Below are 24,959 nucleotides of genomic sequence, written 5' to 3'. Positions count from 1 at the left end.
GGGGTGGGTTAAATAGTCCTCCTAACCCCGCCCCCTAGGGTTCTAACTGTCATTACCTGTTAACCCCTTCTATACCGGGTCTGACTTTACAGTGATCGTCACACATGCCTTTCCCCAGACAGGGAGTAAAGGCAGCTTACAGATAAAATGGAAACAGCTAAAAGGGTCATGTAAAAACAATTAAACACTGGTGTGTGTGTGTGTTGTGTGTGTGTGTGTGTGTGTGTGTGAGAGAGAGAGAGAGAGAGAGAGAGAGAGAGAGAGAGAGAAAGAAACCTATTAAAATACAGATAATTACAATAAAAAACATCACAGCACCAGCCCAACCAGTTCATAACCACTGCTTTGGAATTTATGAAAAGCAGAAGATAATGAATAATAAAGCAAAGTAAACTGGAAAGCTTTGCCTGAATTTTCTATACAATAAAAGAGATGTCTTTGTACAAAGAACAACATTCTATAAGTTACGCAATTTGCAGAAAGCAAGGCAGAGCTAAAGGACTCTCTAAAAAAGCCCCACAAAGAACTAAAGTGTAAAGGGAAAAACCCTCAGAGCATTTACTCCTCAAAATTCCTGAGTTATTATTCCAAGGGAAAATTCAGCATTAAAAAAGTATTTCAGACACTAGTGGATTTAGGAGTTGGATTACAGTTGACCAAGCAGTCAGAAGATATCTGAGATACCCAAGAAGCATTAGATAATGGGATAATATTTAAGATACAGTGGTGAGAAAGGATGATGTAGTTTTCTTACTCTTTTCTTCCTTTTATATTATTTCTTGTAGATTAGTTTCTCTCAATGAAACTTTGCACCAAAACAAAAAAATAAGGAGCATATGTCCTATTTATAAAATTTACATCTATTGACACAACAACAAATGCTTGCACTTCTCCCTTACATTTTACCACAAGACATGTTCTCACAAATTCTGTACATTAGCTTTCCCACTGACATTTTCTCATTTCAGTTTCCCCTTCTATCCTTTTTTATTACATAAAATACAATAAAAGCTGAACTAATCTGAAGAAGATAAATAGGAGAGAAGCAAGAATAACCAAAAAAAGAAGATAATGAATAATAAAGGAAAGTAGCAGAAGAAAAGAAGAGAAATACCAGGTCCTCACAATTATACCTTAACCTTTATTCCACACACAGAAGTGAACCCTCCCAGCTCTCACATGGGTGGGGCTTTCTTCCTCTTCCTGCAGCCTCCCACCCTGGGAGAGCCTCTCCTCTGCCCCTTAAGCAGGGCCCTTCATCTTCCATCCATCACCTTCCTGTGTGTATCTTCATCAATCCAAGAAAGGAAACTTCAAAAAGCATATATATATATGAATAGATAGATAAACTTAGCAGAGAGAAAACAAGAATTAAAGATAATAGAAAAGCAAGCTAAGAAGAGAAATAAAGAAAAAGATGGTTGTCCAATTCCTTTCATTTGATTCCGATTCCTTTCTCACACAGACAGAATTCAGTTTTGTTTTCGCAGCAAACACAACATGGATGGAGATTTACACGCAGTAAAAACTGAAGGTTCAGAGCTTATCTTATCAGTTGTGTTCTTTTGAAGTGAATTCATTTAAGCTTGCATTTGTTTGTTTGTTTTCTAGCCTGTTAACCAGGTGCTTTTTCGGTCCCCAGCAACCCGCCAGCTCACTGGGTGCTAATTAACTGGCAGATCATGCTGCCCTTGAACCACCTAGTTTGCCTTAACCTAAATGCAAACTCAGATGGCTGAGTGCCTACTGAACTGCAGCCAGAATATCCATTGTGAAACAAGAAGGAGATATTTGCATGCTTGGGAAAAGAAAACCTAAAGAGGCAACCACTTCAAAACATAGACTAATGAAGAAAGAGCAGGCCAAACAGCGGTTGAACAGAGTGACAGCTGGAAAAGATAAACAGAACATGGGACGGGACAAGGGAAATGGAATGCATTGACTGGGGGAAATAGCTTGCTAAATTCTGCATAGGCACCGTTCAGAAGGAAGGCCATGCACCACAACATTCTGTTGCAGGTTCTTCTTATGGTGTGAAATTCCAGTATCTCAAAACTACTACTGCACTACCATGTACCCAAGTCTCCTCACGATATTCTTCTAATAAAATTAATCCTCTTTCTGCTGACTTATCTCTGTAAATATTGACAAGTGTCCATTTCCTCCACTCTGGTTCTATCCATAAACTCAATTCTTGCTCACTTCCCACTTCCTAAAATGTATCCACCAACAGTGAAAAGCAAATGTTTACCATTTTCAGGGCCTAGGGTCTCTCCTCCTCCTCCTCCTCCTCCTCCTCCTCCTCCTCCTCCTCCTCCTCCTCCTCCTCCTCCTCCGCCTCCAGGCGTTCCCCCTGTGTATAAAGAGACTGATATCAACTTAAGTGCTGACAGCTCTGCATTAATGCCTTCTTTCAAAATTAGCCCATATAGGGTGCCATATGGTCTCAGGACACCAAGTCATCTTTGGAATCAGGTTTAGGAAATTAAAATAGTTTTTTTTAAAAATAAATAAATCTGATGTTACTTATATTTTCATTTCTTAATAATCCAACTTTCTTTTTAATGTCTGATATTATCTGCATTTTTCTCTAATACTATATTGTACTTGTCCATCACGAGACTGGCGACTGAGAGCATGTAGGTAGAATCATAGAATCATAGAGTTGGAAGAGACCACAAGGGCCATCTAGTCCAACCCCCTGCCAAGCAGGAAACACCATCAAAGCATTCTTGACATATGCCTGTCAAGCCTCAAGTAGTCAAGGATGACCTCCTTCTTCTTTGGCGATCACTCATAGCTGAGTAAGATTGTCTTCCATGAACACAGTCTTAACAATGAGTTTGTAAGTGACTGTGGAGGCCAATTCTGGATCCACACGTACTTCCACAGTGGGGACATTGGTTTCTGGGTGGGAGTTGATCATGGTGAGGGTTTGCCAAACGTGCCTTCCTCTTTTCTTTTTTTTAATATCATCTTTATTGATTTAAAAAATAGATACATACATACATCAAATCGAGAATGAAAGAAAAAAAGGTGGAGGAGAAGGAAGAAGAAGAAAAGGAAGGAAGGAAGAATAACAGATTATAAACAAATACGAAAAAAACAACAAAACATCATACAAAACACTATTTTACATTCATAAATAAAACCAACTTCCAATTCTTCATATTGTATTTGTGTTTTTCTGTTTTCCTTATATTTAACGCACATTCTTCTATCACTTCATTTAGTCTTTTAATGTTCTTGCCTTTGTTTATTTTGTAGTCTTTATAAGTGTAGCGATCAGCATCGAGTTAGGCCGGGTTAGTAAGGGTTAACAAAATAGAACAGTTAGAACCCAAGGGGGTGGGCTCTGGATGGGTATAAAAACCCCACCCCTGGAGGCAGTTGGAGTTGTCGGTTGGTCGGGTAGTCAGTTGGTCAGGTAGTCAGTTGGTCGGTAGTTGAGAGTTAGAGATAGAGCTGGTTTAAATACGGAGGGCAGGCATAGGTGGTGAGATATTGAGAAGTCAGGATAGAGAGTTTGAGTGCTTTTATTTGCAGAACCATTTAGTTGACTTTAGCGGTATTAGGCCGGTAATATTTATAATTTGCGGTAATAGGCCGGTATAGGAAACACCTGTTATTTGGAACGTTAATAAGAATATTACTGAAACCATTACGCTTATGTACTTACAATAAAACAACATATTTTTATTTCAAACAACATCCTGGTCTGAAGTGATTAACAAGTGCCAGTTAGAATACTGGTTGGTGGCAGCAGGTATTCCACGTGTCGTTGGCGCAGTCATCAATAGACAGTTAAACGTCCGGGGGTGCTGCGCAGGTCAGGGTGACCGCGACAATAAGATTCAGTACAGTTCCACGAAGAGGTTGTTATTCGAATAATATATTTTTAAATATTCTTTAAACATATTCCTTTCTCTATATACCTTCTGATTAGAGAGCCCTTTTAGTTTCCCTGACATCTTTGCCAATTCGAGGTATTCTATCATTAATATTTGCCATTCTGTTATCGGTAGTACTGTTCCGTTTTTCCATTTTCTCGCCACTAGTATTCTGGCTGCCGTTGTTCCGTACATGAACAATGGTCTTATATCTTTTCCTGTTTCCAATGGCATTATTCCAAGAAGGAAGGTTTCCGGATTTTTTCTGAATGTAAATCTGAAGAGTTTTTAAATTCATTATATAATTTATCCCTTGGTAAAGGCTGTTCTCCAATTGCAGCACTCATAGGCCAGTGTTTCCCAGTTGTCTGTGTTTATACTACATTTTTAAAGATTTGTCTTGAGAGAGTCTTTAAACCTCTTTAGTTGACCACTGGCATTACACGTTCCATTTTTAAGTTCTGAACAGAATAGTTGCTTTGGAAGACGATAGTCAGGCAACCACACAACATGACCAGTCCAACGAAGTTGATGTTGAAGAATCATTGCTTCGACACTGGTGATCTTTGCTTCTTCCAGTACAGTGACATTTGTTTGCCTGTCTTCCCAAGTGATATGTAAAATTTTCCGGAAACACCGTGGATGGAATATTCCGAGGAATTGGAGATGGCGTTTATAAGTAGTCTATGTTTCACAAGCATGCAGTAAAGTTGGTAGTACAATAGTTTTGTAAACAAGCATTTTGCTTTCCCTGTGAATGTCCGAGTCCTCAATCGAGAGAAACTGCACTCACAGACCTCAGGCAATGCTCGATTTCAGCATCAATGTTGGCTCTTGTGGAAAGATAACTGCCCAGGTAGGAAAAGTGATCGACACTTTCCAATGTTACACCATTGAGTTGGATTTGTGGTGCTGCAGATGGGTTGTTTTGTGCCTGTTGGTGCAGCACTTTGGTTTTTTGGATGTTGAGCGACAGGTCAGGCTTTTCATAAGCTTCTGCAAAGATATTTAGGATGGTTTGGAGGTCATCCTCTAAGTGTGCACACACTAAATTGCCATCAGAATGCTAAAGCTCTATGATGGAAGTTACGCTAACCTTTCTCTTTGCTTTCAGCCTACTCAGATTAAAAAGCTTTCCACCTGTTCGATATAAGATTTCTACTTTGCTGAGGAGTTTCCCTTCAAGGATGACCATTACTGCTGCCGCCACTAGCAGTGAGGGTGCAGGAGATGGGACAGAATGAAGGAGAGAAATGTCTGAGTAGGCTGGTGGAGTGAGCAAAGCCAGCAAGGGCCCAAAGAAGAAATCACTGCCATGCTCACATTGCTGCCACCACCAAAAGAAGGAAGATTGCACTTCAAAATTGCAGGCTTTCTTTTGTGGGTCAAGATGGCAGGGGTGGGGATGGAGAACAATCCTTCTGCCCCTTGGTCTTCCTACCCCCAGCAGGAACAACGAGTGAGTCACTGGCCCATTGTTCCTTTGCACATTTATATACCCAGAATCAAACCGTTACCTCTTAAATGCTAAGTTCCAAGAGGTTCAATGAGTACATTGTTTGGAATAGAATAGATCTGCACAAGTAGCTAAGTGTGAAACAGTAAAAATGAAAGTGCAACCTTGTGAGCAGAATACTCCACAAGTCCTGAAATCTTTGCACAACTCAGACTTGAGGCAAGTGCTGAAGGCACTTAGGCTGGCAACCTCTTCTCAATCCCTCTGGGTTTCAACAACTGCACTAACACTTTACTGTATAGAATAGGCACCTGGATGCCTTGGCGAGACCTTGAAGTGCTTGCCAGTCAACTAATAAAGAGTTCACTGCTTCCAAGTCCGTCTTCCCAGGGCTCACCTGGCATTGTCCAAACAATAAAGTCTCTAACCACATCAATTAACAAACATAGGGACATATGCTATATTGTTTTAATTAACATGTTTAAATTGTTATTAAGGAAATGTTATTTTTTAATTTTTCTCATTCCAATAAAGTACAGCAGAAAAGTTGCCCAAATATAAACAGTTAACTTATTAAACCTTACAATAATTTAATAATCTACCGGTATCTATATATTTCGAATAGTATAACCAAAATCAGTAATTTTTGATATAACTGTAGAAACTACTCTGAAAATGTAGTATTCCAAAATGAAACCTTCATCTGGTTGCAAATTTTGAGATTATACCAGCAAAAATGAATCTTTCTGTAAAAAAAATGATTTAAATAAAGTCTTACTGACTAGTGACTTAATTTAAATCAAATCCACCCTGCTTTTTCATAACTCACCTGTGCTAGAAGTATTTTTTGGGGGGAGGGACCTCCATCTGGATGGATGGTGGCAACATTGGTGGTAGAAAACAGAGGGGGCAAAGAAATAAGTATGTTGTGCAGTAAAGTGCAACACAATAGCTCTGACATTTATTTAATGAATTTATACCCTATGCTTCCTCCCAAGGAACCCAATTAGGTGTAGTAAGATACTTACCCCTGACACATTTTGGAAAACGAGGAATCCATCCATGGTCAGGCCCACATGTACAAGTGTCTTGGCCCACCATAACGTATCCTGGATCACATACAAAAGTTACACGAACTCCATATGTATAAGGACGCTGAGGCTTTTTTATCACTCTTCCATTTGGTATTTCAGGTTCACGGTCGCAACGGATCACTGAAAAGAGAAGAGCAATATTTAGAAATCTACCTGTTTATTAATCCATGGCTGATTAAACTCTGCATGAGGACTTCACTATGGTTTATCTACTGCAAATAAATTACAGTCTGATGTTATTAGCATATAAACTTCAGTTTGTTGCAATTGCATCTTTTTATTTAACTGTGGCTTGTTTGTCCATCTCACCTCAGACACTCACCAAGTTGCAAAGGCAAGAAAGAAGAGCGGCTGAAAACTAAGCAAACTTCAGAAAAAAGAAGTGGGAGAATTCAAAATTTACTTGTGGTTTGTTTGGAGAGGCTGCCCTTGGTTTGAAGAGGCTGCCTTATTATAGTAAAAGGTAAAGGTAAAGGGACCCCTGACCATTAGGTCCAGTCACGGACGACTCTGCGGTTGTGGCGCTCATCTTGCTTTACTGGCCGAGGGAGCCGGCGTACAGCTTCCGTGTCATGTGGCCAGCATGACTAAGCTGCTTCTGGCGAACCAGAGCAGCACACAGAAACGCCGTTTACCTTCCCACCGGAGCGGTACCTATTTAGCCACTTGTACTTTGACGTGCTTTCGAGCTGCTAGGTTGGCAAGAGCACGGCCTGAGCAACGGGAGCTCACCCCATCCTGGAGATTCAAACTGCTGACCTTCTGATTGGCAAGCCCTAGGCTCTGTGGTTTAACCCACAGCGCCACCCACGTCCCCCTTATTGCTGTAGCTCCTCTAATAAACTGGGTCTCTACCAGATGCTGTGCTTGTATAGGTCTCTTGGTTGCATTTTCTTTAAGGTGCTATTCCCACATGTGGGCATGAACCATTAAGAGGTGGTTTGGAAGTAAATTATTACCACACCGTTTTGGGGGTTTGGGGGGGCATAAGCTGCATAGGAGAAATTGGAAGTGGGCACACAAAAACTGATTCAATTCCTGCAGGCTTAAAGTAATTAACTGATCCATTTAAGCATATCATATCAATTAAATTGAATTATTTATTCTTCAAATCTGTAAACTGCTTCAGAGATAGGAACTATCAAAGTGATGTACAAGGAGATAAAATCAGATAAGATACAAAAGACTAACTTCTAGAAACAATAACATCATTACTGCAAGTAAAAAATTAAAATTGGCTGAGTTGCACTTCTGGGAAAGCTTTCTGGAAATTGCTAAGAACTATGTAAAGCCGTATACAATTCTGGGATCAGGTTCTCCAATGCCTCAGATTTTTATGTTAAATGGTGTGGATCTACTTAGTACAGGCAGAACCTGCCTTCCTAGATCTGCTTAGTTACAGAAAGATGACTGCATCATCTGCCCTCAGACCATCTGCTGAAGTTATTTCACTAAAGTATTTGTGACCCACTGAATATTTTTCTTAAACAACCACCACATCTATGCAGGCTATTCCTAATCAGGCTGATATATGGGATATAGTATTATGCCAGTATACTATGTGTAAAGTTAGCTCATTATATACTAACTACTTCATCTGAATGCAATATTTGTTTAGTATAGATCAGGCATCCCCAAACTGTGGCTCTCCATATGTTTTGGCCTACAACTCCCATGAACCCATAGCTAACAGGACCAGTGGTTGGGGAAGATGGGAATTGTAGTCCAAAACATCTGGAGGGCCGCAGTTTGGGGATGCCTGGTATAGATACTGCAGAGAGCCCTTGGAATGTAGAAAGGCAAACCAAGTCCAAATGAAATTAATCAAATAAATTGCTCACAACTAAATCTAATTTCCTTTGTTCTCAGTGGGATACAATAGTGATTATTTTGATTGGATTAGATTAGACCAGGCATCCCCAAACTGCGGCCCTCCAGATGTTTTGGCCTACAACTCCCATGATCCCTAGCTAACAGGACCAGTGGTTGGGGAAGATGGGAATTGTAGTCCAAAACATCTGGAGGGCCGAAGTTTGGGGATGCCTGGATTAGACCATAAACTCTCAAACTGACTCAGGTTAAAACAAGCAACTCATTGAGGGGGCAATACTATTGCATCTCCCACACGGAATCATTTGCAATCCCACTGAATACCTCACAGGTTGAACAGCAGCAGTACAGTGCTTAGCAGATGGCAAAGTTCGCTCATTCTAACAATAATTCCATTCACCAGCCATTGTACACAAATTACATTAACATAGTACATCAAAGATACCAAACATAATCTCCATCACCTCTACATCTAGGTGGAGCTGGGAGCCACACTCCAGAAGTACTAGTTAGAGAATCTGAACATGTACTAGTCGTGCTTCCAATAAGGGAGAAATTTGCATTACAAGTGTATGTCACTGTTGAGCCATAGAAATACTCTTCATGAGGTCGACCACTGTGTGAGCCAAAGAGAATGGTTGGAGGGTCGTAACATCGGATTCCTGGGGATCAAAAGCAACATTAGCAACAGTTCAGTAGGACTACAATTGCAAAAGCATCTCTGTTAGGAGTGTATTTGGATTAAAGTTATTTTCACTTAAATGATGTTCCACTTTATGAAATAATCTTTTGATAATTCAAGGCCTGAGCATCCATTTTAACTGTCACCCAAACACTGAACAAAAGTGGACTGCTGTGAAGGTATTACAACCTCCTCAAAAGCAAACTGGATCTTCTGTGAAGCAAGCTGGACTTGAAACTTCACAGAGGGAGTTGTCAAAGCCCCAGTGCCACCTCCAGAGCAAGGAATGTTCTGGAAAAAATAGATATCAGGGAAGATGTTCAAAAGCTTAAATAAAGGGCACACACCCAAAATGGCTGATGGAAGTAGTAAAGTCAACCTCAACTGAGTATTCAGCTGCCACATGGTTGCTTGGTGGGGAAAATTCAGGCTCCTCAAGCCATTGCTAAGTGTTAAGCACCCAGGCCAAAAGGTGAGCCCAGGAAACACAGGTCAAAAATGTTGAGGCATTATGGAATGTGCTGTAGTCAAATTTAATTTATTTAATTCATTTTTATTTAATTGAATTTATTTAATTCATATTACATTTTATCCCACCTTTCCTCCAAGTTCAACGTGGCATACATGGTTCTCTGCCCCCTTTTACGAGGTCACCACAGAGATGACGACCTTCTGGTGCTCCCCAAACTAACCCCTTTCACCAGTGGCTCAGTGAGCAGAATGTGGGATTAGTGCTGTGTGCATGTTCTATATGCACTGCTTTACTCCCTTAGATCCTCTTGTCTGAATAAGCATAATGAAGCAACATTGCTTACACTACTTCCACTAAAATACTAGATTAAACGGAACAAATCCTTTCTGTTCCAAGAAACATTGAAAAGTGGCTTAATGATCAGGCTGTGTTATGATTCCTGGTGGAGCATATCCATTTGTAGGGAATGGCAGAGGTTTGAATGACTTCAACAATTCCTTATGTACCCAACTCTTCCTTGATCTAATACCAATTACAGTGGTACCTCGACATCTGAATGCCTCGACTTCCGAAGGTTTCGACTTACGAAGTCGGCAAACCCGGAGGTATTTTTGCCAAGCGCGCGTTCTGCGTCTGTGCAGAAACGCAAAATCGTCCTTTGCCCATTCACAAAATGGACGCTTCGACATCTGAAGGTTTCGACTTACGAAGAACACCGCGGAACAGATTGCCTTCATAAGTTGAGGTACCACTGTATATCAGTTCCCATTTATGTGTGAGTTTGCAAACAAATGGGTTATTTGAGAACACCAATTTCCTGCTCTGGGGAAAGCTGCAAATGAAGTCAGCTAGTTGGCAACAATCATGATCATGAGTATATTAAGCATGATCAGAAAGCATCCTGGTTGAGAAGACTTACACTTTTGCAATAAATAGAGTCACACAGTAGCACGTTGAATTTAAATTAAATAAATTCAAATTAACAACTCATCTTACGACGGCAAATGGGAGGTGGTTTATGCCATTCAAGTTTGCCAGCTACTTCCACACATCGAAGAGTCCTTTCACCTACCAATTTGTACCTAAAGGGAAAGAGAAATCTTTTATTTTAGTGAATTGGGTTAAAAAGTGTGTGAAGAGAACATATCTTTAAATACAGTATACTTGATTTATTTAGATTATTTATATCCCATCCTACAGAGTCGCTACTCTGCTAGTTGACAGAAACAGAAAAAAATTAAACTAACCACCACCAGTTCAAAAGCAGTTAGAAACAACACAACAGCAAGAATATAATAACAGTAGGATTGAAGCCAGTTCAAATAACACTGAATGAGAGCTGGTAAAGCGGTCTTTACTTTCTACTAAAACAATGTGAAAATGGGGCAAGGGAAACTTCCTGGGGAGAGGATTCTATAGGTGGAGCAGTGCAACTGAAAAAGCCATTTCTCTGGGTGCTGTCAGTCTAGGTTGAGACAAGCTAGCAATTTAATTTAATTTAATTCCAGATACAGTGGTACCTCGGGTTACAAACTTAATTGGTTCCAGAGGTCCGTTCTGAACCCGAAACCATTCTTAACCTGAGGCACAATTTCCGTTCTCATCCTGGGGCAAAGTTTGTAACCCGAGGTACTACTTCCGGGTTAGCGAAGTTTGTAACCCGGAACGTTTGTAACCTGGGGTATGACTGCAAAGAAATTATCTTTTTGTTAAAGAGTGCCCAGAAAAAGTCACACCAACATAAAAATGCCAGTAGCTTGGACATAGTGCCTTCGTAAGCACCAACCTAAAATTTCAAATTTCATCATAGTGGACTTCCTCAATTCAAGGTGAAGTGCTTGAGATACAAGTCAAGTAATCCAGGATTGACATTCATCTAAGATGGGGAGTAGTGTGTCACCTCAAAAACAAAGGGGAAATGTCTGTGTGTCTTATGGAACGAAGGCACTGGATGACAGCGGGATCCCTCGGCTGCCGCTGCAGACGCAAGCGGAGGGATGCCTCTGCCGCCTGAGCCATGGCTCCCGGCAGTGGCAGAGGAACGAGCAGCCCGTTCCTCTACTGCAGCCATCAACAGCAGCAAAGGGGCGGGGGAGGAACGAGCAGTCTGAAAGCAGCGCAGCACCTTTCAGCAGCGAGAGGCGGCGGTGGGACCGGTGGTTTATTAAAGGTAGTTTAGTACATCATTTCTTCTTTTCCTCCTCTAAAAACTAAGTCTATCTTATGGTCAGGTGCGTCATATGGAGTGAAAAATACGGTATATTTATTTTGCTGGAGAGAAGGGGAAGTTAGTGGGGCATATGGAAACCCTCAAGTGTGGTCTAATATCGTTATTCTGCCATATTTCATTTATTTTATTTTTAGAGAGATGCACAGAGAACGGTCAACTTGCTTGAAGCAGCAGTGCACTTAATAAGGGCTGCAAGGAGTAAAAGGAGCCAGGGAAAGAACTGCAGATTCCACCAGTGAGTGGAAACATATCCAGATGTGAGGTCTAGTCATAGAAAGGCAGCAGTTTCACCCACTGAGAAAGAACCAAATGAAAGACCTGAATACAAGTTTCTCAGAAGCCAGAGGTTGCCACTGTTCAGTTATGAAACCAACCAGAAACCTGATCTCTGGTGCTGCTCAGTTGCGTTTAATAATTTATTTGGAGTATTTACTCCCCATCTCACCCTTTCCCTGGACACCCATGATTATAAATATAACACAGACTAGACAAGAATTAATGTCAAAAACCTAGCCTAATATTTTAACAATTAATATGTCTCTGTCATGAGCCCCTCCCAGGAGTTCTAAACAAAGCTAGGTAGGTACAAAAGGTGACCTACAACTCACCCCTGAATACAGCCTAGAGTTATTTCATCACCTAGCCGCCCTCCGCTTGGTATTACTACTCTGCCATTCGCTATATTTACAGGAGGACATAGCTGTCCTAAGAGGAAATCAAAACAAGCATTAACACATGTAGCCTTGATTTCTTTAAAAATAAAATAAAAAGGTACATTACAGACACAGAATAATTGATGTTTTTGAATTATGGTGCTGGAGGAGACTCTTGAGAGTCCCATGGACTGCAAGAAGATCAAACCTATCCATTCAATTCAATATCCTGTTTAACTGGTGGTTCACAATAATGTCATCTTTAGGGATGGATGCAGACATTGGTGTTATTTCTTTTCTCCTTCATGAGTTGAAAGCAGTTGTGAGACCATTTTTTTGCTTTATGGACACTTATCTCTTTGTTGCCTGTGGCATATAGATGTTCAAAGTTTCTGGACTGCTACTGCTGACAATATCCAGTATCAAAAAGACGACAGCTGAGATCATTAAAAACTCTATTTTGTTTACTACAACATTGTAATATTTCCTCCAAACAGGCTGTTGCTCTCTTCTTGTTTCTTAAAAGCACCGTGTGTCTACAGACCCTAACGGCATTAACCACTTGAGTTCATCATTAGGAGTGATGTTCAGAATATTACATCTCCCCAATTTAAGTCTCCGATGTTCTATACCCTAATATTTTCTATCTTTTTGAAGTCTGTGGATCTTTTTGAAGTCTCTGGATCTCCTCTAGTCCTCAAACAAGATACCTGATCTAAGATGGCAGTTCAACAGTTTTAACTATTCAGCTAATTAAGTGAAACTTACCTTGACAAAACCTAGGATTTTCTATTGACCATTTTGAAGTGTCAAGACATGTAAGAAAAAGAGTCTCTCCAGGAATAGGATCATAACCTGCAATGCAACGGTAGCGCAAAACAGTCCCAGCAGGATAACTGTCTTTTGGATCCCCGCTCCTTAGGGTAGCATTGGCTACATGTGGATGGGTGCAATCACTTGGAAATAAAAATTCAGAGGAAGTTCTGAAGCTATAGGAGAGAAGACAAGGTTCATTGGAGTGGAGTAGATAATTCGTAAATCTCTATGACATTTTCCTTTACTGGGATCTATAGGCCCATGTTCCAATAGACTCTGGGAGTTCATTTGCAGAGCAGAAGCTGGAACAAGACGGGCAGCAGTAAGACATAGAGTAATCATAACTATGTCTCTTCAGATGTAAGCTCTCTTGAATTCTAAGGGGCTTGTTCACAGATAAGTGAGGCTCAGATGGAAGCCTTATCTACCACCTGCTACCCACATGGAAAATAAGTGGTTGCCTTTTCATCTAAACAAACTTGTGAGAACCACATGGGTGGCACACCTGTTACCAGCATCTAATGCCTAACAGGAGATAGAGGGAGAAAGATACAAACAGTAGCAGCAACTGAAGGATTGTCTCCTTCCCCATGATGGAGCCATTCCTTTGAGAAAGAATCTGTGTGAGACAAACTATGGCAGACACAACACCAGGCACCTGCTCTCCTGGGTTGGTTTTCTTTTAAATGTTGTTCATTATGAATGCTGCAAACCACCAACTTCAGTTGAATGCTGAAATATAAATATTTTATATAGTAAATTTTAATTCCAAACCAGTGGCTATAGAGCAATGATCCGGTGTTAAATGGTAACTATTTTTTTTATGTTATCATGGGATGGGGGTACAATCTGGAACACAAAAAAGCAGCACTAGATCTTTTAAGACCCATGCAGCTGCTGCTGTGCTGTCTTCCTTTCCTTGTCTAACATCTGTTTTAAAATAACACATGATGTCACATTTTCACTCTGTATTGTCCCACCCTACTTCTCACTGTTGCAGGACAATCCTGGGAGCAGAAAGATACCACTATATGTTGTGCTTCGAAGTTGTAAAACAAAATAATAGAAAAATTCCTTCCAGTAGCACCTTAGAGACCAACTAAGTTCGTATGAGCTTTCGTGTGCATGCACACTTCTTCAGTTGAAGGAAGAGATGGAAACAAATAGAGGGTGCTAATTCAAGGTGGTTATATTACTCTTTCTTGAGTGGTGTTAGAAACCCTGAAGAGATAAAGAACACAACTGCAACTCTATACCATACCATTTTTTGGCAGTTTTTATGAAGAAATCTCGTACTTTGACTTATGGATGGAAACTGTCACACAATATTACTATTTGTGATATACTGAGTTCCAAACTATGAATAACTGTATAAATGTTAGCTCTGTGTAAATGATGAAAGGAGAGAACAGGTCAAATTATTCATGGCTATCTTAAATAAACAGGACTTAAAATAGCAGATTAAGTAATAGAGCAGTCCCAGAACAACATTCCTTGGAAGAATACCACATTTCATTAGGGGTAAAAAAGCTCAGAAGGCAAAGGAACAATATGAATATTCCATCACTGCCGTTCCATCCATTGCTCTGTATAAGTAGAATGACCATTTAGTTAGAGCAACTACCTTTGATAATTATACAGTGGTACCTTAGTTCTCAAATGCCAAAAACCCAGAAGTAAGTGTTCCAGTTTTCAAACGTTTTTCAGAAGCCAAACATTCAATGTGGATGTCGGCTATTGTTTCCAGGGCGCCTGCAACCATCAGAAGCTGCACCTTGGTTTTCGAACATTTCAGAAGTAAAATGGACTTCTGGAACGGATTGAGTTTTGTTTTTGAGGCTTTTTCAGTTAATTTGTTTTTTTGTGATTGTGTTGAACCCAGTTAATTTACTGATTGATTGATTGATTGATTGATTGTGTGACTGCGGAGATGGATAAAAGCCCCCCATCCAAACAATGACTATCATCAGTTCAGGTAAGAAAAAAAATAATTTTAATTTTTATCAACTACAATAATGCCTTATCTATTTTATACTACAGTACATTGATTATTGCTTTCATTTTATGGCTCAGTGGTTTCATTAGATAGTAAAATTCATGTTAAATTGCTGTTTTAGGGGTTGTTTTTAAAAGTCTGGAATGGATCAATCTCTTTTGCATTACTTTCTATGGGAAAGTGCGCCTTGGGTTTTGAATGCTTTGGTTTTGGAATGGACTTTCAGAATGGATTAAGTTTGAGAACCAAGGTACCACTGTATGTGTGAATGTGTTGCATTTTTGAGAGATCTTGTTTTGCAAATTCTTACAAAGTCCATGTTGCTGGACAGGCCTGGTGTTTGTCTACTCTTTACTATTTGTCTGCTGTTTACTGCAGTGTTCAAATCAAAGTATGTTGTGAATACACTGGATTGACAGCAAATGTCTTTGCATCAGATGGGGAGGCTTTGGTAATGCTGCATTAACAGCCCTCCCATGAGGTGGAGAACATGCAGTGATCCTAGATGGCTCTGCTACATAACATACCCTTTGATCCGCTTGTTCCAGAGCTGAAAGCTACAATCTAGCACTGCCTCACAACCTATCTTAGTACTGGCATTAGTCAAGGAGGCTCCCTGTTATTTGCTCCTGACACTCCAAAACAATATGAGATAAAAGGGAAAAGAAAGCAAATAGGACCCACAGCATGGTCAGGGAAGCTCTGGGCTTGCACAAAATTACAACACACTTCATATATCCCAGAGGTAGGATCCAACTCCTAGGGCCAATGTCCCTTTGTGCCCCCCAAAATTTTTGAGGGGGCTGCCCCCCAAGTTAATGAACATTGCAATTCAAATAGTGTGTGTGCACTGCATCATCAATTACATGCCCCTCCACCAATATTTTATTCAAGTTGGCACTCCTGGTCTTAGGAACAGGGTCAGGCATCCAGCATGGTTAAAGGTCTTTCGAAGCGCAATAGAAAGAGGATGCTTAGCCTTGGAAGATGAAAGATTTAAGGGGAGACGTGGCGGCTGTTTCCACATATCTGAAGTGCTGTCACAGCCGAAGGTGGAGCAGATCTTTGTTGCCACAGAAGGCAGAATAAGAACAAACACGTGGGAATGAAAAGAGAGCAAATTTCAGGTAAACACAGGCAGGCTCCAAGTTCCCTCCTGCCCTGGACGCGGGAATGGCCTTCGCCATCCCCGAGAAAGCCTTGCTTCGCCCTCGGACATGATCCGTCTCTAGAGGGAGGCGGGGCGCCTCCCATTTGACAGAAGAACAGACGGGCATCCCGAAGCCCCCTCACCTCACCGTGAACTCTGGACAGCGAGGAAAACAGCAGCAGCAGCGGCGGCAGCGGCGGCAGCGCGGACGGAAACCGCCCCCTGCCAGGGAAGCTGGTAAGAGGCGCCATCGCACGAGAGAGAGCCCGGAGTCGGGGAAAGCGAAAGCGCCGCAGCTCCCTCCGCAGCTGAAAAGCAAAGCGACGGAGCGGACCCAGAGAACGACTCTACACGAAGGGAGAGGCGGCGGCAGCGCTTTTCTGGCAAAGGGGCGCGAGCAGCGGCTTCGCCTCAGGAGCTCCGCCGAAAGGAAGGCGGGGGGAGGAGCCACACGAGGAACCGCCTCCGCCGTTATTGGTTCCCGGTATTAGCTTACGCCCCAAGGCCGCCGCGCGCGTGCTGGTTGGAGGTTGCGGGCAAGAGCGCGCTCGGGATTGGCGAGTGGAAAAGGTGGGCGAAACCATAACTGATGGGGCAAGGCACCCTGTAGTTTAGGTTGAAAGCCGCGTGGTGGGTCTGATCTCTTGACCCCTCAGGGGGAGAGATAACGGGCTCCGCACATGGCAGCCCAAGCTGGGTCGTGTGCGAGCTGCTCCTGGTGTTGGGACAGGGGGAATCTCGAGGGAGCTGACTTCATTCCCACAGAAGACGACCCCCTATTCCGCTATCAGAACGGTTTAACAATCAATCCCACTTCCTATGATAATAAATAAACACTATTATTTTCATCACCATGATCCTACACACTGTAGAAGAGAAACTCCCCACCGGTGTAGAAATCATATATCAAACAAATGGAAAGCTCTTCAATTTGAGTAGGCTCAAAGCAAAGAGTAAGGTTACCATGCCTTCAGTCATACGCATAGCTTCAATATGCTGATGACAACGTAGTGCGTGCACACTCATAAGATGGCCTCCAAACCATCCTAAATATCTGAACAGAAGCTTACGGAAAGCTTGGCCTATTGCTCAACATCCCAAAAACCAAAGTGCTATGCCAACAAGCAAGCACAAAACAACCCACCCCCCACAGCGCCGCAAATCCAACTTAATGATGTAATGTTGGCAAATACTGATCATTTTGCCTACCTAGGCCATTATCTTTCAACAACAGCCAACATTGATGCTGAAACTCAACATTGCCTGAGGTCTGTGAGTGCAGCTTTCTCTCGATTGAGGACTCGGACATTCACAGGGAAAGCAAAATGCTTCCTTACAAAACTATTGTACTACCAACTTTACTGCACCCTTGTGAAACATGGACCACTTATAAATGACATCTCCAACACCTCAAAAGATTCCATCCACAGTGTTTCCAGAAAATTTTACATATCACTTGGGAAGACAGGCAAACAAATGTCAGTGTATGGGAAGAAGCAAAAATCACCAGTGTCAAGGCAATGATTCTTCAACATCAATCAACGTCATTGGATTGGTCATGTCGTTCAGAGATGCTGGATTATCATTTTTCAAAGCAACTACTCTATTCCCAACTTAAGAATGGTAAGGTAATGTCAGTGGACAACAAAAGTGGTTTAAAGACACTCTCAATGCAAATTAGCACTGGGAGGGGAAAAAGAGCCCCCTAAGTCTAAACACCCTTACCAACTACATATCCCATGACTGTCTGAATTTGTTGGCATCCATCTGCCTTCATGGTGAAGTCAAACTGCTGGAAAGTTGCAGCGCCTACCTAGATTGTAAAGTATGATGCAGTAGAGACATGTTTTGTTGTAGCTGGGGGAAATGAAGATGATAGGATACTGCTTTAAGTGTATAGTACAGATAGGACCTAAGTGAACAACGCAACAATGGGCATTTGGTATCAATACCAAATAGGCCCAATAATTACTGCCATTTCAATGCAGCAGATATGCCAAGGTTTTGCAGTTCTCCTGTACTCTTCATTAGTTTAGCTTAGAAGAGGATTGGGCAGTGCTGACTGCCACCATCCATCCACCAGCACTATCTCTGCAATACATATACACAAGTTATTGTCGAGATACAATGGCATGTGTCTCCAGGGGTGAAGTCAAACAGCGGTGTTAGCAGCACCAAAGTGACCTCCCTGGGGTGCAAGCTTCTACAGCCTTCTACATTACAAATAACAACAACCAAAAAACACAAACAGCAACAGAACAAAACATATAAAATTTCATATTCTTAACCTCTTATCTAATCACTAGTGTATTTCAGCCCATTTAATAACGGGCGCTAGAACATCCTGGGGTTCGGAGAAGCGCTTGTGCAGCGCTTCTCCGAACCCTGGGACCTGTCCTTGCTGTCGGCAGCAGGGGGACAGGAATGGAGGAGAAAGCGCTGCGTTCTCCTCCTCCGTTCCTCTCCCCCAGCCGCCGACAGGAAGGACGCGCGCACTCTCCCCCCCGCCTCCTCCAACCGCCGTTCCTCACGGCCAGGGAGACGTGCCCTGCAGTGAGGCGGTGTCCGGCGGGAGCGGCGGTTGGAGGAGGCAGGGGGGGGAGAGTGTGCGCGCGCAGTCTCTGCTGTCCAATCCCTGTATCCCTGGGGCACATGCGCAGTGACCCAGGGACACACGGGACAGCTTAGACGCAGGGACAACTTGGACATTATTATATAGGATTGTACTGCGACTTCCTCGGATCCTCCTTACTGCGATTCACTGCTAGTCCACTTTAGCAATTTCTACTTCATAATCCTTTTATCCTTATTTAAATTATACTTATTCTTAATTCCAAACAAAACCATTGTCTATCATATTTCATATTTTCCTTCACCACCAAGCCAAATCTTAAACTACAGCATTGTATATACATCAAAATCCATTTCTTTCTATTTAATTACAATACTATTCTTCTTCAAATAAACTTTAAAACTCTTCCAATCTTCTTCCACCGATTTTTCTCCCTGGTCGCCAAGCCTCCCAGTCAGATCAGCTAATTCCATATATTCCAGCATTTTCATCTGCCACTCTTCCACCATCGGTATTTCTTGTGTCTTCCAATATTTTGCTATCAAAATTCTAGCTGCTGTTGTGGCATATAAAAAGAATGTGATATCCTTTTTGGGTATTTCATTCCTGACTATCCCCAGTAAAAAGGCCTCGTGTCTGTTAATATCTTATACTTAATTCTGGGTTTTTTCCCCCTGCCAGATAAATTTAGATAAAACCTTTTGCCATTCTTTGAAACACTTTATATTGTCGATTATCGGTAATACCTGGAATAGGAATAACATTCTCGGCAGCACATTCATCTTAATAACTGATATTCTACCCATCAAAGACAATTTCAAATTAGACCATATATCCAAATCTCTCTTAATCTCATTCCACATTTTTTCATAATTATCTTTATACAAATTCAAATTTGTTGCAGTCATATTTACACCCAAGTACTTCACCTTCTTTACAAACATCAAGCCAGTAGTCTCCTGTAACCTATTTCCCCCCTCTAATGTAAGGTGTTTTTCTAAGACTTTCGTTTTAGTCTTATTCAACTTAAATGCTGCAACTCGTCCAAACTCCTGTATTATATCCAGCACTTTAATAACGCTGGTTTCTGGGTCCTGCATTGTCAATACTAAATCATCCGCAGAGGCTTCATCCCTAATCATAGTCAGCAAGACTTCCAGAACTGTTATAAACAATAAAGGGGAAAGTGGGCACCCTTGCCTGGTTCCTTTTTCAATTCTTATTTCCTCAGTCACCACATTATTAACTATAATTTTTGCTTTTTGCTCAAAATAAATTGCATTCAAACCATTCATGGAATTTTGCCCAACTCCCAAATTTTCCATATTTTTCTTCATAAAACTCCAAGAAATATTATCAAAGGCCTTTTCTCCATCTATAAATATCAATATCGCCTTCGTATTCCTCTTGGCCTCTAAAAATTCCAAAACATCTACTATGTTCCTGATATTATCCTTCATATGCCTAGCAGGTAAAAAACCTGCTTGGTCATGGTGTATAAGATCATTAAGTACCTTCCTCAACCTCATAGCCATAATACTTGCAAAAATTTTGTAATCCACATTTAATAATGAGATAGGACGATAATTCTTAACTTGAGCTCTATCCGCATCCGGTTTAGGTATCCATGTGATGAATGCATCTCTCCAGGACTCTGATGCCCTGTCCCCACCTAATATTTTGTTGCAAACGTCCATCAAAGGCTGAATCAACCAGTCTTTTAAAGTCTTATAATACTTTGCAGTCAAACTGTCTGGTCCTGGTGCCTTGCCTACTTGCAATTGATTAATTGCTATCTCCACTTCGTCCCTTGTAATCTGGTGATTGAGTAGGGTTTTATTTTGTGTCGGAATTTTTTGCAGTCCATGTTTGACCAAAAACTGGTCCATTTATCCTAAATCTTCTTTATCTTTCTTATACAATTGTTTATAATATTTCTGAAAACATTTTCTGATTTCTGCTGGGTTCTCTATAATCTTTTCCTCCTGTATTATCTTACTTATTGCATTTTGCTTTTGGTTCTTTTTCAACTGCCATGCCAACAACTTCCCACATTTATTTGCAGATTCAAAAGATCTCTGCTTCATCATCTTCACTTTCCACTCAATTTCCTGGTTAATTAGCTGAGAATATTGTATTTGTAAAGCATTTATTTCCTTTTGAACCTGTTGATTTTTTGGGTTAGTCCTTAACTTTCTCTCTTCCTCTTTCATTTGGTTTATAATATTCTCTTTTCTTGCCTCTTGTGCTTTTCTCCTTATTACATTCTGCTGAATCAAGAATTCTCTCATCACCGCTTTACTGGCATCCCATATGACCCTTCTTTCTGTTTCATTATTTAAATTTATTTCAAAATAATCTTTTAGGGTCTTTTGGCCCTTCTCAACAATCTGTTCATTCCTCAACAAGGCATCATTCATTCTCCATCTATGCGAACCCTGTACAAACAATTTTAATTCCATCAGCACTGCATTGTGAGCAGAATAAGTCTTTGGGCAAATTTCTGCTTTAATTATTTTTGGAGCCAAGTCTCTTGTAGTCCAAATATAATCGAGTCTGGAACCTGTTTGATGTACATCTGAAAAGAACGTGAACTCTTTTTCTAATGGTTTTTTTAATCTCCAAGTGTCAATCATGTCCAAATTTTCAACCAACTCAAAGAAAGTCTTTGGTAATCTTCCATCGTTTGATAATCTTTGCCTTTGTGATCTATCCATCATTGTAGAAACCACCGCATTCAGGTCCCCCATCAAAACAATTTTATAATCCATATAATCCAGCAATAAATCGTGTTACTTCTTATAAAATTCCGATTTAACTTCGTTTGGTGCATAAATTCTGACCATTAGAAACTTCTCCCCATGCGCCTTTACTTCAACTGCAACATATCTTCCTTCCTCGTCTTTAAATATAAACTTTGCATCAAATTTTTCCTTCACATAAGTTACTACTACTCGTTTTTTAACCTTTCCCGATGAGATAAAATCCTGACCCAATTTTTTATTTTGTAATATTTTTCTCTGAATTCTCGTCACATGTGTTTCTTGTAAACACATGACATCCAAATTCTGTTTTTGTAACACATGATATACCTGGTTTCTTTTAAATTTCGAGTTCAAACCGTGGATATTCCAGGGAAGTATTCTCAATGCCATCTTGCTTACTAAGTTGTGGGTTCTGCTCCTGGTCCAGCTCCTAGCAGTTTCAAGTCAAAGAAAGGTGGCGATATTGGTTGTGGTGCTGCGCCTGCTCCCGTTTCCACTTCAAAGTCCTTCACGGTTTCCCCCCCAGGAATCTTATCTTGTCATCCACTGATTTGATCCGAATCTTCTTCTGTTGATATTTGAAAAAGAGCCCTTCCGGATATTCCCACCGGAAATATATTCCTTTCTTCCTCAGGAGAGTTGTCAAATCTGTATATTTCCCCCTCAGGCTCAAAAAAAATTTCGGGATGTCTTTAAACAGGATGATCTGCTTGCCTTTTACTTTCAAATTTTTCTGGTAATGTAGGCCCAGAATTTTATCTCGTTCTCTTGTCTGGAACACTACCATACAATCACTTATGAATTTTGAATCTTTCTTCTTTGATTTCACTCCAAATCTATAGGCCTTCACAATTATTGCATCCAATTATTCTTTTGTCAATTCCCAAGCTTTTTGTCAATTCCCAAGCTGTCATGAACTCCTGGATTAAGGTTGCTTTTAAATCTTCTTTCTCTATCTCCGGAAATCCACGAATTCTCAAATTCATTTGTCTCTCTCGCATCTGTAGAAAAGCAATTTGGACCTGTGTTTGGTAGTGCTGGCTTTCCAAATCCTGCACTCTCACAGTCTCAAAGTGCATCACTCTAGTCTCTATTCCAGCGACCTCTGTCTTCACCTGTTGAACATCTTGGGTCAGCGTTCCAATTTCCTTTTTTAAATCTTTAAATTCTTCTGTATGTTTATCTTGCGTCTCCTGTAATTTGTCCTGTCCCTCTTTAAGGGTACTTAACATCTTAAGCACCTCATCTTCAAAAGTTGAAGAAACCAACAATTTCCTTCTTTCCTTTGAACCTTCTGAACCATCCCCTGCCATAACAAACAGAGGTGCACCAGTTCCAAATGTTAGCAATAAATTGAACGTTTATTTTCCCCTCTGGTGGCAAGCCTTAATTTCAGTCACAACACACCAGCTTTGCAGGATTGGAATGTCAAGGTCACTATTTTCTCAGCACCATCCAAGCAGCTGCAGCTGCTAGAGCTTACCAATAGCACGTAGGCAAACAGTCATAAAAGCAAAGAAGAGTCTTATTTTCTGTATACCTCAAATTGACAAAGAAGTCAATATGTTGCCAGTCTATTATCCAAATAGGAAACAATGTATCTGTAAAGCAATCCAGTCTCTTTGTAACCTCACAAAGGGGCTCGCTGTCTTTCCCGGTCTCTCCCTCCCAGCAAGAAAATCGGCTTGTACTTTCATTAAAGCATGTCCTCTGCAGGACATACAATTCAAAATCAGTCTCTTCCCCCTTGCCCTGCTACAGGGGTAGTATCGAGGCTTGGATCTTGAATATTATCAGTTCTCAAAGCCTCTGTTGCTGTAGCAATAATTGATTGCTTCCATCTTTAGTGCAGCAGGGAAGAAGAGACCTCCATTTTAACTCCTTCCCGCGGTCAAATTGCTTCCAAATTAACACTTTTTTAACGAAGCTTTTTTACTCACGGCATCCAAATTATCCGAATAACAGCTTTTTAATGGAGAACTTGATCGCTCGTAGTGCCTGCGGACTTGTGGCTGCACGCGCTGAAGATAGCGAAATCCTTTCGAGGCGCCCTAGTCTTCAACCCCACTCACTCTCGGCTGCCCTTATTAGGGTCTACCAGGGAGTAGGGGAAACGTTCAGGCACCCGCCGAATCCTGTCCTCAGAACGCGCTATCTGAGGATTAAATGGAAGCCCGCATCGCCGTTGCGGGGTCTCCCTTGCCTTCAGCGCGCCGGAGGTTCCCAGCGTCGGGAACCTCCCGTCCGCTCAGCTCGGCAGTCAAGCGGAAGTCCCATTTTGGATGCGATTTTGATAGGATTTTTTCGACTTACACATTTTTAGATAGGATTTTTTTGACTTACGATTTTTTGTATTCCCCCCATGGGTTTGACTCACGTTTTTTTTGACTTACGAAGGTCCGTTCAGAACGGATTAAATTCGTAAGTCGAGGGACCACTGTAGATCTGCTTAACTCCTCCAGAAACCCCTGGAGACAAGATGCGACCACACCTGGAATATTAGAAACTGGCCAATAATTATGGAATACAAGGACGGCCTTTTCAATAGAGGTCTTTTAACTGTCTCCCTTAGTCATGTTGGAACTTTGTTGTAAGGCGGCACTGACCATTCCCTTCACCCACCCAGCAAGTTCCCCACTGGTCTTTTTGATGAGCCAGAAAGAGCAAGGATCTAGTACACATGTGGTGGCTCTCACATTTCCAAGGATTCTGTCCACATCTTTGGAATGTACAAATTGAAATGTATCCAGTTTCAGCGAGTCTGAACTCCACCAAGTAGTGATCGGACCATGACAATGTAGCTATAGAAATTCCTCCACTCTAACATCACCATCATCCAATCCTTCACAGAAAACCAAATCCAGTGTGTGCCCAGATGCATGAGAAGAGTCAGAAATTATTTGGGACAGACTCATGTATCTGACAGGGGAGCCTCAGCGTGAATGTTAAAAGTCCACCAGTACAAGCTTGGAGGAGACCAGCACAAACCCCAAGACCTCCATGGGGCTACAGCAACAGATTCCCTATTTTGTCCCAGTCACCCATCTTCAGATACACAAATTAAAACCCAGCAAACTGGGAGAAAGGGCACCTGGGAGATGCTATGATGATAGACCATTGCAGCTCTGCCTCCCCACCCCACTGATCTTGCCTCCTGCTGTACAGATAATTCCAGTGGCCAAAGCTGAGAGGCTACTCAACCACCAGTTCATCAAACCAGGTCTCTGTAATACAAACCAGGTTAGTATATTCATCCCGGATCAAGTCTGGAATGGCTGTTGTTTTGCTATTCACCGACCTGGCATTGATCAGCAACACTTGAGATACTAGGGCCCACCTGAGATACTGAGAAC

General features: G+C 41.4%; 1 protein-coding gene and 1 pseudogene across 1 annotated transcript in view; both read right to left on the bottom strand.

Moving 5' to 3' along the window:
* LOC148685093 (uncharacterized) overlaps nt 1-24,959 on the bottom strand; it is a 144,798-nt pseudogene that overhangs the window by 10,041 nt on the left and 109,798 nt on the right.
* Nucleotides 1-24,959, bottom strand: part of LOC118088520 (C4b-binding protein alpha chain) — a 67,301-nt gene that overhangs the window by 6,074 nt on the left and 36,268 nt on the right. The window contains exons 14-19 of the mRNA XM_088673564.1: nt 13,076-13,296; nt 12,263-12,359; nt 10,421-10,506; nt 8,735-8,932; nt 6,375-6,560; nt 2,252-2,353 (exon numbers count right to left, since the gene is read on the bottom strand). Of these exons, the coding sequence (XP_088529690.1) occupies nt 2,252-2,353; nt 6,375-6,560; nt 8,735-8,932; nt 10,421-10,506; nt 12,263-12,359; nt 13,076-13,296 (890 nt within the window). The remainder of the gene's footprint in view (nt 1-2,251; nt 2,354-6,374; nt 6,561-8,734; nt 8,933-10,420; nt 10,507-12,262; nt 12,360-13,075; nt 13,297-24,959) is intronic.

Source organism: Zootoca vivipara, chromosome 7 (genome assembly GCF_965207765.1).
Source record: "Zootoca vivipara chromosome 7, rZooViv2.hap1.1, whole genome shotgun sequence".
Classification (NCBI taxonomy): domain Eukaryota; kingdom Metazoa; phylum Chordata; class Lepidosauria; order Squamata; family Lacertidae; genus Zootoca; species Zootoca vivipara.
This window is presented reverse-complemented; position numbering and strand designations above follow the sequence as displayed.